General features: G+C 40.0%; 1 protein-coding gene across 2 annotated transcripts in view; it reads left to right on the forward strand.

Moving 5' to 3' along the window:
• The window catches only part of CDKL5 (cyclin dependent kinase like 5), a 194,125-nt gene extending 181,202 nt beyond the window's left edge, over positions 1-12,923 (forward strand). For both annotated transcript variants that reach the window (XM_030305552.1, XM_032592172.1), the window contains 3 exons: positions 4,887-4,986; positions 9,860-9,979; positions 12,499-12,923. In XM_030305552.1, coding sequence (XP_030161412.1) covers positions 4,887-4,986; positions 9,860-9,979; positions 12,499-12,885 — 607 coding nt within the window. In that variant the 3' untranslated portion in view covers positions 12,886-12,923. The remainder of the gene's footprint in view (positions 1-4,886; positions 4,987-9,859; positions 9,980-12,498) is intronic.
• Positions 12,924-13,511: the final 588 nt, after the last annotated feature.

Raw genomic sequence — 13,511 nt, forward strand, 5'->3', positions numbered from 1 at the left:
TATATGTAGAAACCTGGAAACAGATGTTTTTTTTTTTTTAAAAACAATTAGAGACATAATTGGGACGTTGAACTTTAGACTTTAGACACGTCTTCAACGAGTCACCCCTACTCTGATTCTGCTGTTATGAGGCTTCAGAGAATTTCAGAATTAGCAGCTTGAATTGCAGTATTCTCTTGTTTCCATTGCCCCTCATGTTAAGACTGCTATGTACTTGTCCTTCGGGAGACTTACCTTAACTTTTTTGTCTTTGAACAAGATATGTCATTGGTTCACCATACTGTGTATATTTGAGAGAAACGCAGCTTGATAACTTACAAAAACGTGAACGAGCCTTGTTATGGTAACATAGTGACTCGCTGTTTCTAAATTATCACTTGCCTAAGGGCAGTCTGTTTCTCCTTGACAGTGGTACTTCACATTTCTTTTGGGAAGAGAATATTTGTACAGCGGACATGCTTCGTGCAATGGAAGAATCGAGTTACTAGATCATATTTTAGAGTGATAGATATTGTTGGGGTGTCTGACTCTTGATTTCAGCTCGGGTCATGATCTTGTGGTTCGTGGGTTCGAGCCCCACGTCAGGCTCCAAGCTCACAATGCAGGGCCTGCTTGAGAGTCAGTCTCTCTCTCTCTCTCTCTCTGTCTCTCTCTCTGTCTCTCTCTCTCTCTCAATATGTCAATCTCTCTCTGTCCCTCCCCTGCTTGTGTGCCCATGCACATGCTCTCTCTCTCAAAATAAAGAAATTTTTAAAAAATAATCATGAAATAATAGATATCATAGTATACTATCCAGGGTAGTTATTTTGGCCATCTCAGCTATCCAGAATCCAGTTACAAACTGGGAGATAAGCCAGAATATCTCAGAACAAGAAAAACAGGGTTAATGCAGTCAGATTCATCCTTACTAATGAGAAAACACCTTCACTCTCCCTATAAGCCTGTTTACTCTTATGCACAGTTTTAGCAGTTGGCCCTGGAGGTTGTCAGGCAAGAAATAATGCCAGGTAACAAGACAGTGTGAAGAGGGAGAAAGATTCCAAATAATAGCCAGGGAGAGGTGAGGGGTATTTTTGCCTTTTCTCGGGCTCCCAGTGGCAGTATCATTTTTAGCCCTTCTGGTTTCACATGTAGAATAGATAATGCATATAGCATATATATATTTATAAAATAGGCTGCTCTTACTTTGCTTAAGAAAGACAAAGTGTATAAATACATTTGGAAAGACTACTGTCAAAATTGGGTTTAAAAGTAATGTTTATATGGTAAACCAAATTAATTTGAAGACCCAGTGATTAAGGTAAGCGAAGGATTGCTGTCACTTGCTTGCACAGTCCCAAACTTTTTCTTCTGGTTAAGTTAGGAATATGTTGGCATCCATTATTGCTTGCTACCATAACTCAGAAAATTGTTCACTGATTATTTTCTTCTCAGACATCACCTTAGTCCCATGGCCAGGGGAGGGGAGGTAGCAGGGAATATCATGCTGCTCCCAGAGGGATTCTACTGACGAGCCAGGATTCTGACCCTCTATCCAACCTGCCAGTGTCCTGCCTTGAGTCTGTGAGCAGCTTGAGGTCACACTCCTTGTTTTCTTTTTCTCTCTGGCCCCAACACCTGACACCAGACCTACCACCTACACAGTGCTTCGTAAATGTTGGTTGACTTTGATTCAGTCAGCTTTCATTCCTTCCTTTTTTAGGAGAGTCTCTTGAATTTTCTCTTTCTTCTTCACCCCCTGTAAAACAACTGTTGTGTTAAATGATGTCAGAGCAAGGGGAGGTTGCTGCCCCCCACCAACTGTGTAATCAGCCCTGGATAACGGGCCAGGTGACTAGCTGGGTGGTCCTTCTCAACGGTCCTGCCCCTGATATGGATGTGACCACCCACCTACCCTTCCCTTGTACTGCTCTTCTTGGACCTGTCTGTTGCCTGTACCAACAGAATCGTATCATAGGATCTAGAATTCACAAGTGAGATAATTATGGGGACACACTCTTACTCATTTGTAGTAGTGCTGGTTGTAAATGATGAAGTCTCTGTCTTCATTCTTTTGTACAACACACAGCTTTTCAGGTGCCTATGTTCCAGGCAGCTTTTGTCCGTGTCCACCCTTCTCTGAGTCTGTCTCCCAGGCTTTCTCCCTTGTTTCTCTAATTCTCTGCCATGTGTGTCTTTCCATGTAGCTTCTCCCTTTCTCTGTCCTTTCTCTCTGTCTCCCCCCAACACACTTGTGCTCTTTTTCTTTCTCTCTGACTTCCTTTTTGTGTCTTTTGTGATGCATGCACACTCATGCTTCACTCCTAGCTTTCATCTTCTAGTCCAAGAGTAATTTATTTCCTTTTCTGTTTTGGTCTCTGGAATCTTTCTCTGCGTAAATCTTGGCCCCACCATCTCTGCTCAGCTTCAGTCTGAAGATGTTTTCCTCATCATTCCCCCTTCCCCTGGGCTCTAGTTTATCTAGTGTCTCTGGACAGACCCTGCAGAGGGTCTCTAATTCATCTTCCCTGCCTTTTGTGGTCACAAGGAACTGCAAACCCTGGGCTTTTTGTCCTGCTCCTTCTTTTCTTTCATTACCCTTACAAGGCCCTTTCACTTTCATCTTACTGGATAGAGACTCTTCTTCCCCTCCCAAATCTGCTCCTCCTGGGCCTAGTGTCTCAAGCCTTCTCTTGCTCTCATGCCAGCATTAACATTCTCACTGTAACGCCCATTCCTGTCCTGAGCTTGCAGTCATGATGAACATGTCCCCCTTAAAGATTTCCTGGATTGGCTGAAAGCACTTTTACTACCCGGCATACCTTTGAGGTTTTGTTAGACTTACATTCTGATTGGTAAAAAATTCTGCCTGTTAATCCGAATACTTGGCTGTGCTTCTAGGTTGGGTGCAGACCCCCATTATGGAAGGATATAAGCTATATCATAAGCAAATAGTTCTTTGACTTCTGGAAGTTACAGGACAGTAAAAATATTTGTATTGCTGGCTGGTTTAGATGCTCTCTGAGGTTCCTTTCAATCCTGAGAGTTGTACTTTTGTGATTCCAGCAAACTACACTGTTTTACTGTGTTACTTAGAATCAAACTTTTCATTATTCCATCCTTACCCATTCCATCGTGTGAGGTTTTCTAGCTTTCAAATTGTAAATGTATTATTCTGAATTCCGGTGCTAGTTATTTTTATCGGTTGTGTTGTATTATGAAAGTTTTACTTCAGAGCTTGGAACTCTCTCATTGATGTTTAAAATTGCAGGTCCTAATGAGTTTCAGGAACACTTGGGCGTACAGTACGGGTTTTTACTTCCTCGGTATTCCCATTAACTTTTAAGCTAAACAAGAAGAGATGATCGTTGCTCTTTCAGTCATGTTTTCCTGTTTTGTTTTGTTTTTTATCTGTTTCTCTTTTTAAATCTCTTCCCTTATTGTCTTAGATCTTGAGTTTTTGATTTTTCAAATAAATTTTCTGTGGTTTGTCCAACCTTTTTATTATATCTGTAGTACATGTTTGATGTTGAAACTAAAAAGAAGAGTAATAAATCACCAATAATCTTATTACCCAGAGATGATAGCTATTAAGATTTTATTTTATTCCTGCCTTAAAAAAAATGTGTGTATAGACACATATATGCCCCCCTTTTAAAATACAGTTGGGCTCACACTATGTAGGAAGTTTTGAATCTTGTGGTTTTCACCTAGTATTATAGTTTAAATATTTCTTTAGGTGACTGAAAATTCTTTGAAGATGTGATTTATTTTTGATAGCTTCATGGTATTTTTTATCATGTGGCTCTGTAATAGTTTGTATAGATGTTTTCTGCCTTCACACAGATTTAATCAAGTAAAGGATGCTGCTTTGCTCATACTATCTTAGAAGTTTTAGTAACTTCTTCACCGTTAGGTGTTCTAAAACCATAAATATGAATGCACTCTCGCCTTTAATGCTTTACTCTTGATTTTAGGGAACAGCTAATAGAAGGAATTCAATCATTTTAGAAAATGGCTTTCCACAGTCATATATTAACATTTTAAGTAGAGCCCATGGAATGTGTCTTTTTGAACAACACCAGTTGGGTTGCTTTTTAAAGACTGTAAATTAAATAATACAGGGCCTATTAACATACAAGTCACCAACTTATTAGGGCCAAGATGTCCCGTTTGCTGTCTATTCATACCTTCTATTTGTATTAAAATACCTGGTGGTGTCAGTGCTATGAAGCTTAATGTTGTCAGTATTTTCAGTTAGAAGCTTTTTTTTCCAAGAGTGCTTTGTATTAAAGCATTCATCTTGTCTATATTTTTTTCTTACCTGATCTATTTTTCAATTTAGTTTCAATAAATAAATACAACATTTTTATAAGGGAATTTTCCAGTTCAAGGCAATTTTTGCTTTTATTTACAATGCTTTTGTACCACCGTTTTTGTTTTTGTTTTTTTTTGCTTTGTTTTGTTTTTTATGTTTAATATCTTGGCAAGCCACTAATAATGAACTTGTTGAGTTGGTTTTTAAAAGGTAAATAGAAAAATGAAGATATTGAAAATGTTTCAGTTATTTCCCTTGGAGGGTTATGGAAAAGGCATCCTTTAAACTGTGTGCTTTTCAGACTCTCACATTCAGAGGTTTTCAACAGCATGAAAATGGTCCTGCAGCACAGTTACCAGATCATTTGTAATAATAGCTCAAAGTGAGCCTGTGCTAAAGGCTAATCATTAACCATGGTTGATTAGATTCAGTTCCTCCTGTGCTTTTTAGAGGCTCTTCACCTACGTGCTTGATTTTTCATGGCTGTTTGAATCTGGTTTCATGCATTTTTTAGTCTTCATTATATTTGTCATATAATGGCAGGAGAACGATTGAAAGATCAATATGATAAAAATGTCTTCCCATTTAGGAAAAGTCCTGAAAACATTAGTCATTCTGAACAACTCAAGGAAAAGGAAAAACAAGGTTTTTTCAGGTCAATGAAAAAGAAAAAGAAGAAATCTCAAACAGTAAGTAGATGGGTACTTTCTATATACAGTGACACACGAGTCTGCATTAGTCTGTGGGTACTTTACATTTTGTATGTGACAATCAAAGTGAATTATTTTCTTATTGAGATTTGACATACATACATTGTATATGTGTCTTTCTAAATTCTGTACAACTATTTTCCTCTCAAAGAGCCTTTTCCAGATTCCACAGAATCTCTAAGAATAGAAGAAATTTAATTTGGATTACAGAGAACACTTTAAACCTCTCTCAGTAAACACCTTATCCATGTAAAAAAAAAAAAAAAACTATGAAGCTACAGGATTTAGTTTTCTTTGGGGAGTAAAGATATGTGAAAACTTAGGAAATGGTTTTGGTTTATGCTTAAATCCTGGAAGTTTATAACTACCCATCATTCATTATTCTTCCCTGGCTGGTTTTCCAGTTCCCCTGTTGACAAATGCATTTCTGGGCTGCCTAATCACAGAGAGGAGAATAGTATTTGACATTTCAGGGCTTGCTTTAGTAGGAAGACATGTTTATCTTGTGACTGAACTGTGAAATGGAACGAGTCTTATCTCCTGGGAGCCCGCTGCCTGAACCAAGGTTTGGCTCCATGGAACCGTGCACATCACATCACTGAACCACCCAAGCAAGGATTCTGCTGGTTAGTGACGTGAGGAAACATGGGGAAGCGAGGCCTCCAGGCCAGCGGGAGCTTTCTTCACCCACGTGAGGCCTGCTTCCCCCTTTGCTTGTTGAGTCAGCTATTTTAAATGATTTTGTTTCTATTTCTACATCTTACATGATTGACTTTCATTTATTTTAAAAGGGAAAAAGATTCTAGGACTATGACTCATTGGTAAGTAACAAGATAGATGATAGTAGGAAAAAGGATGGAACACCCAAAGTAAGGATCACAGATGTTTTAGAAGTATTAATAAAGATCTTTCTAGATTACCTTTCTAGACTATTCTTTCATTTGCTTATTTGTTAAATTGATATATTTCATTGTAAAATAAATGAGCTCATTGTAGAAAAATTGAGAAAAAAATGCTTTCTAATCTTATCACCCTATTACAACTAGCATTAAGATTTTGGTATATTTCTCCTAGCTTTTACCCTATGCATGTTTGTGGAAAGAAGGTGGTTTTTAAGTTTGTTTTAAATAATAGTAATCCTTGTAGTATAGTTTTGTGTCCTGGCTTTTAATAGTAAATATATCTATCAATCACACATACACACAATATATATTTTACTACACAGATCTTGTTATCTTCATTTTAATCGCGGCATAATATTCCTGAAGTGTTTAAAAAAGAAAAAAAAACACTACCTGTGCCTTTAACTGAAATTCACTTAAATCAAAATGCCACTCAAATATTGCTACATTTATTATTTACACTGGATGAATAAAATAGGCCAGATTTATTTAAAGTAGAGGAGCTTAAAATATTTAAAGTGCTAATAAAGTAAAACTTTTATCATTGTCTGTAGAACATACTTATCCATCATGAACGTTGAACTTAGGCTACCTCTCCTCACCACTGTTATTTTTATTCTGAGGATTTTGTTTTTGTTCTTAACCTCAGGTCTGTAGCCACTGTGGGGTAATTAAGTGGAAGAACGTAGCAGGAACCAAGGAATTGAAGGTGTTTTGTGTATAGATTTGGCTTTTGATGTCAGTCTGCATTAGACTAACATTAAACCTAAAGCCCCTGGCCTACTACGGCCTGAGTTGATATGTTGATTGACTCTGTTATTCAGGATCTGGTTCAAATTCTAGATTTTTAAATTTTAGATTTTCAAAAAGTATAGGTTAGTATAAATAAGAAAATTATTTTCTAACAGTCTCTCCACTTGAACTTACTTTTTTTAGGTTTTTATACATTTCATTTTCGGTATGTAATGTAACTGCAAAATATCTCTGTATAGGCCACTATGCTTTAAGCCTTCCAAGTCAAAAATTATTTGTGCCGCTGCATTTTTTAATTAAAAGAAAAATTTTTAAGGACTTTGGTATCTAGAGTAAGATTTCCAAAGAGCCCTCTATATCCTGCCAGATCTCAGGCTCCTAAGCCTGGCATTATGTTAACTCTGTCTCCTTCAAGTGAGTATTGAAACAGAATTAAAGGTAGTTTGTTTTGTTTTGTTTTTGTTTTGTTTTGTTTTGTTTTTCACTTTCTATGACTCAGCAAAAGGAAACTAGGTAAACCAGCTTTGAAAGATTTAAAGCTTTGTGGCATTTGCATAAGATTAAAAAAAAAATAAAAAAGAAATGTAATGCCCAGTGCACATAGAGAAACAGGACATTTTAAAACCTCAGTGGGTCCTAAATCTAGTTTAACACCTTTATTTCACTGGTAGAAGACTACCCAGGCCAGTTGTGACCTGCCCAAAGCCACATAATCAGTTGGGAGAACTAGAGGTGGGGTCTTCTAAATAACAGGCCCAGACTCAGTCCATGCCACAGGCCCATCTCTGGTGGAGAGCCTCTGGCCGCTGATTCCTGGGAATTCTCTTGTGGTCTCCTTAGCGATGTGAGTTAAATTCTTCCCTGGGATCCCATCATGGGAACAGAATCCTTCATGGGCTGTCTTCCTTGAATGGCTTCATACAAGGTGGTATGAATGCCTTCATATATATTCTCAATCTCTGACAATTGAGCTATCCAAAACAGGGAAGAGTGGTGCCAAAAAATAATTCTGTATTGTAAAGGTGCCTGCTTTGACTCAAGCAAATCTGGAAGCCGCCTTGGGAAATCTGGCCTCAGTTCCACATCCAGAGTTGCATAAGCCCTCAGAGCATATGGTGACTTTGCCAACTTGGTAATTGTAGCCTAGTTAGTTAGTATCTCAACTGGTAATCATGCGTCAATTTAAAGATTGAACTTTGTTTTTTCACTTTGAAAACCTGTATTCTGAATTGTGCCACATAGTTTCCATGGGGTAAATATTTCTTTAACAGCATGGAACCAGGCTTCTTCCTCGATGGTAGAATCCTGTAACAGTGATAATTCCTCTTCCAAGTGATGTTTTCTGGTTCAACAATAGACCATGTTCAGAAGGGTTTGCAGTATCTTCTCTTTTTTTCCCCCTATAGGCAGATTACGTGGTCAATTATTTAGTTGCTGAAGTCCTCTCTAGCAATTAGGAAAAGACTGAAGTTCATCAGTAGCTCTTTAAACATAGTTCTTTATAATAATCGTATTTCTGATAATAAATAAATCCTTAAATGTTTTGTTAAGCTCAATGTGAATAGATATCTGTAAGTTTCTAGGCATTCCTACTATAGGTAAGGATCATGACCACATGTTCTTTATATACATTGAAGTTTTTGTAGGTCTTGAATTTACATTGTTGGCATCTTCATGTCCAAGTGAGAAATGACACAGAACTTCTAGGTGCACACAACAGCACAGAGATTCCTTAAGTGACTATCAATATTTAACAGTATCAGGGCTTCCAAGGGCTAGGAGTTTCAGTAAGAACACCTTTTTTTCTTTTCTTTTTTTCTCTTTCTTTGCTTTTTCTTTTTTCTTTTCTTGTCTTTTTTCTTTTCTCTTTTTTTTTCTTTTTTTTTTGCAATTAGTTTATTTGTATCTTATATTGCAGACAGATTCCACCAACGGGGAGAATCCAAGCATCAAGAAATCCCTCTTTCCTCTTTTTAATTCAAAGAATCATTTAAAGCATAGTTCTTCTTTGAAAAAGCTTCCTGTAGTCACTCCACCCATGGTACCCATTTTTATGTATGGTAGCCCTGAAAACTGCTCCAGTAAACTTGTTTTACTGATGACAACAGCATGTCTTATTTTCATGGGGTCATATTCTCTTTGTGCTAGTTAAGTACCTGAGCCAGTTCCATAAATTCACTGAAATATCAATTCTTCGCCATTCTGGATTTTCTGAATCAGTTAAGGAAGTTGAAGCATAAAAAGCTATTAAACAAACTAGTGGAAGAACTAGTTTGGGTTGTCTGGTTACCCACTTGTCGGCAGATGGCATTCATAAAATCCCTTATTTCCTGTAAAGAATTTGATTAACATTTACAATTAACAGTGTCTTTTCATTTGACTCACAAAGTTTGTTAACACTTGGTTGGCAGTTTGTTCTTTGAAACCAAGTTGAGTTGACCAAATTGAGTGAGCTAGCAGGCTCCATGAAAACACCTTCTCTTGGTTGGTGATTTGCTTTTTCCTTGCCTGGCTCTAGCTTTTGCTGGTCACTTAGTGTAAAGCCAGGGCTTTTGCTTGGCATTTGGCATTATTCTGTGTTCACCAAAATCGGTGAATGGACCAATTGCATTCATCTGGAATTTGTGGCACAAATTTCCAACATTTTTATAGTGTATAACGCTAGACCCAGATTTACTGGGCGGTGTCTTGGGAATATGATTCAAACCATACTTTTCCCACTTTGGTATCCTTGAAAGCCTGCTAGCCTTCTTTGGGCACCGCCAAATACAGTGTTTGGATCATTTTCCCAGCAGGAGCAAATTTTTGTTTTATTGAACTGGTTCATAACCTAACTGCAATATGGAATGAGGATACGACAGCAGTTCCTGGTACAGCCCAATTTAACTGCTCTCTCTTACAGCGACTAAAACTAACAGCATGGGAATGCTTTAAGGGTTGAGGTTTTAACAAAGCTGCATGACATCTGCCAATTTTTCCTAATGCAGGGAAAATTATTAAGAGGGCAGCAGAATTTAACTGGCATCACTTGCATTGTGAACGTCGGGAGAGTTTTGGTTTCTTTTTTTTTATTGGGGGCGGCGGGGTCGAGTTTCGGTTTCATTTGATTTGCTTTTGTTCTCCTCTTGGGTGTGGTTGCATATCTTAATTAGGCTTATTGGGGTTCTTACTGAATCTTTGTCCATATTCTGCTCTAGGTACCCAATCCTGATGGCCCTGATCTTCTGACACTACAGAAAGCCATTCACTCTGCTAGCACCCCGGGCAGCAGACCAAAGGAGTGGCGTCCTGACAAGATCTCTGATTTACAGACCCAAGTGAGCGGTGCCTGCCTCACTCCTAGATTCTTAGACTCTGCAGTGGCTGTCTGTCTTGAGTGGAGGGCAGGGTTGAGGAATTTAGCCTCTGTGTTACAACAAGGCTGAGAGCCTCCTCAGAATATACCCTCTCTAATAGCCAGGTGCACTTCGGGAGTCCAAATGAATCTTGTTTCAGTGACCCATGTTCTCATGGGAAAAAAAGTGAGATTCCATTAGCCTTCAGCTAGCCCAGGCTGGGCGTGGTGGGTGGATGTTGGAGGGGATTAAGAGGGATAATTAAGGTGTGGTCCCAGCCCATAAATACTACATATCCTAGAAGAGAGAGAGAGAATCTATAAATAATCATCATTCATGGTAAAAAGTGAGACATGCCATCAAATGCAGGGGAGGTGAGAGTGGGAAGATGAAGGTTTCATTAAATGTGGTAGCATATGAATTAGGCCTTGAAAGACAGACATGATAACCTTTCTTGAAAGAATAAACTTATGAAATCAATACTATTTTTGATAGAAATTGAGCAGTTGCATTAGGAACTGCATATTAGACAGTATTGTGCAATCACATTTATCTGCCATAGGGGGAATAAACAGAAAATGCAATCAGTAAATTTTTTAGGTAACTGAGGTTTATCTCCTTTGAACAACTGTTTTGATTAGGAGTGTTTTAATATTGCATCTTTTCAGTATCCCATAATGAGCACAGTAACATAATCTAACTAGTTTTTTGATCATATTAATATTTTTATAAACCCAGTATTCCTCTGTACTATAATTTCTGATAGCCTCTATGAGCTTTTGAGGCTCTAGGACTTCTTGTACCTATAGATGGCCACAGATTTCTGTGATTCGGAGGAAGAGGGTCTATTTGCATAGGTTTTTTGTTTACTTTCTTTAACTGTTACTTAGAGCCACTGACACAAGTTCCCAGATTTCACTTGCATTTGCCCAACCTTTTATATTTTCTGCTTCTAACATAGTATAGGCTGGGAGGAGGGAAGGGGCAGAGAAGGTGTAGGGAACCAGATATCCATGTTATTGGACATGTATCTGAATTAAGAGCACAGGGCTCTGAGTGAGGGCCTGACATCCTCTTCCCAGTTTTATAAAAAAGAACGTGGGGCTTTAGAACCTTCTTTGTGTAGCCATTTGTTTCGCTAAGATGCTCTTTTCAGGTTACCTTATATATCCAGCTGGACCCAAATTATTGTAATTGCTCGATAGTTACATGTGGTCAGGGCCATAAAAATCACCAGGAGTCTCATTGTGTTATCATACCAATTTCAATAACAAAAAACACACAGTGTGTACCGTACTGTGCCACCTTCCCTGGGGACCACAGAGCTTTCTCAGGCAGACTTTGGAATGGCCACGGAGGATGCTTCCTCAGGAGCAGTTTCTACCTGAGTCCATTCTCAAGCAATTTCCCTTTGATTTCAGTGCTCTGTTCCTTGAGATCATCGACATTTTATTAGAACTTTGCTGAGCCCTTAAACGCATGGCCCTTGAAGGTTGGCAGCCAGAGGTGCCCCAAGGCTAGGGCTACATCCTGATGGCAGGGTCCCTGGACCTTGAATTTCAGGATGCTTTCACATGCCTCTTCTGATGGTGAGCCTCATCACACAGCACATAGAGGAGGAGAAGGAGTGAGCCACCTTTCGCCAGTGGGGAAGCCCACAGTTCAGCAGTTGCCTGAGAATAGTTGGCCAGTGTGGGGCAGATGGCTGCCAGGACCCTCCCTTCTGCCTTGAAGCACAATCCCCCTCCGCAGTACAGCACCAGTGGGGTCTGGGTTCCAGCCACGCAGCAGACAAGCAGGGCAGCTCTTAAGCCCATGTTAGGAATCCAGAACCTCCTGTGAGGGAACTGTGTTTTAGCGTCTGTAGGGCTTTTGCTCCTTTTTCTCTGCTTTGCTCACTTTTCAGTGTTCAAATCTTACCCTACCCCCCAAAAGGTAAAAGTGTGGAAAGGGAACGTTTAGATTTTTGCAATGTCAAGGGAAAGGGAAAATCGGGGAGATAAGAACAGAAGGGGGATATGCAATTTGTAGCTGAGTACGCTGCTACCTAATTGAAACATTACATTTCTTCAGTTCTCTGTTGCCGCTAGATATGGTTGAATGGCTGAGTCCCGGCTTGTGAAAAATAAGTGGCAGCTTTATGCGGAGCTGTTGGGGAGTCTTCTCAAAAAGGGAGAGGCATGTTCCTTCTGCTGCTCCCTGCTGGCTGAAGCAGGAGATCCTTTCCCTGTGAAGATGGGATGCAGCCAGATAGAAGGTGCCTAAGCCTTTGATCCGGCACCACACCAGCTCTAGATTTCTTAGCTAGTTGTCATTAAAGATAAATAATTTTGATCTTATCTGAAAATGAACAGAAAGACAGATAAGGCTGGATTTAGCCCCTCCTTCCCCATGCCCTCTGTGCTGGCTACAAGCAGTCATCTCAGATCTGTGCTCACTTCTCACAGCTCTCCAGTCTACTCTAAATGAACTCCTATGTGCGCTCTCCTCTTTTCTTCCAGAGCCAGCCGTTAAAATCACTGCGCAAGCTGTTACATCTCTCTTCAGCCTCAAATCACCCGGCTTCCTCAGACCCCCGCTTCCAGCCCTTAACAACTCAACAAGCCAAAAATTCCTTCTCAGAAATTCGGATCCACCCCCTGAGCCAGGCCTCTGGCGGGAGCAGTAACATCCGGCAGGAGCCCACACCCAAGGGCCGGCCAGCCCTCCAGCTGCCAGGTCAGATGGACCCTGGTTGGCACGTGTCCTCTGTGAGCCGGAGTGCCACAGAGGGGCCCTCCTACTCTGAACAGCTGGGTGCCAAGAGTGGGCCAAACGGGCACCCTTATAACAGAACAAATCGGTCTCGAATGCCAAATCTGAATGATTTAAAAGAGACAGCCTTGTAGTGTGCGCTGGGGTAGGGGATGGGGGGGTAGGTAAGCCAGTGGAGAGGGGACGGGAGGGTGTGGGTGGGTGGGGAATGGGCTGGGCTGGGCTGGGCTGGGGTGGTCAGCCAGTATTTTCAGCTTTATGAAGGTGAGTGCAATATTGTATGTGTGGAGCCCTCTGGCTCCTCACGGCCACAAATGCTAGTCAGGGATCTCAGAGGCACAGGAGTTCCTTAGGGACCACCAGTCCCCTCGGATCTCGTGTGAGAATGGATAGAATGTGCCACTGAGGAAGAAGACATTCTTGCCAGTTTCTCCCCTGTACATTCCAGCTTTAGTGCAATCCCTGTTGAACTTGGGAAAGCCAGGGCATGTTCTGGTACTGCAAGGGATAGAAGAATTCATGTTGACCGATGCCCTTACCACAGATTTTTTTTGCCTAAACTAAACGTGGGGTTTATTGTAATCCAAGCATATCCCTTTGAAGGGTTAGCAGATGAACTAACTGTATGTCTTAAATTGTTTTCTAAACTCCCATATTTGATAGGATTTGTAACATTTATTTATAATTAATATTGTACTGTTCTAATCATACCTTTTATGTTAAATGTAAAGTTATTTTGAGCTGTTTGGAACATTGTGAA

This window comes from Lynx canadensis, chromosome X, assembly GCF_007474595.2.
Source record: "Lynx canadensis isolate LIC74 chromosome X, mLynCan4.pri.v2, whole genome shotgun sequence".
Taxonomy (NCBI): Eukaryota; Metazoa; Chordata; class Mammalia; order Carnivora; family Felidae; genus Lynx; species Lynx canadensis.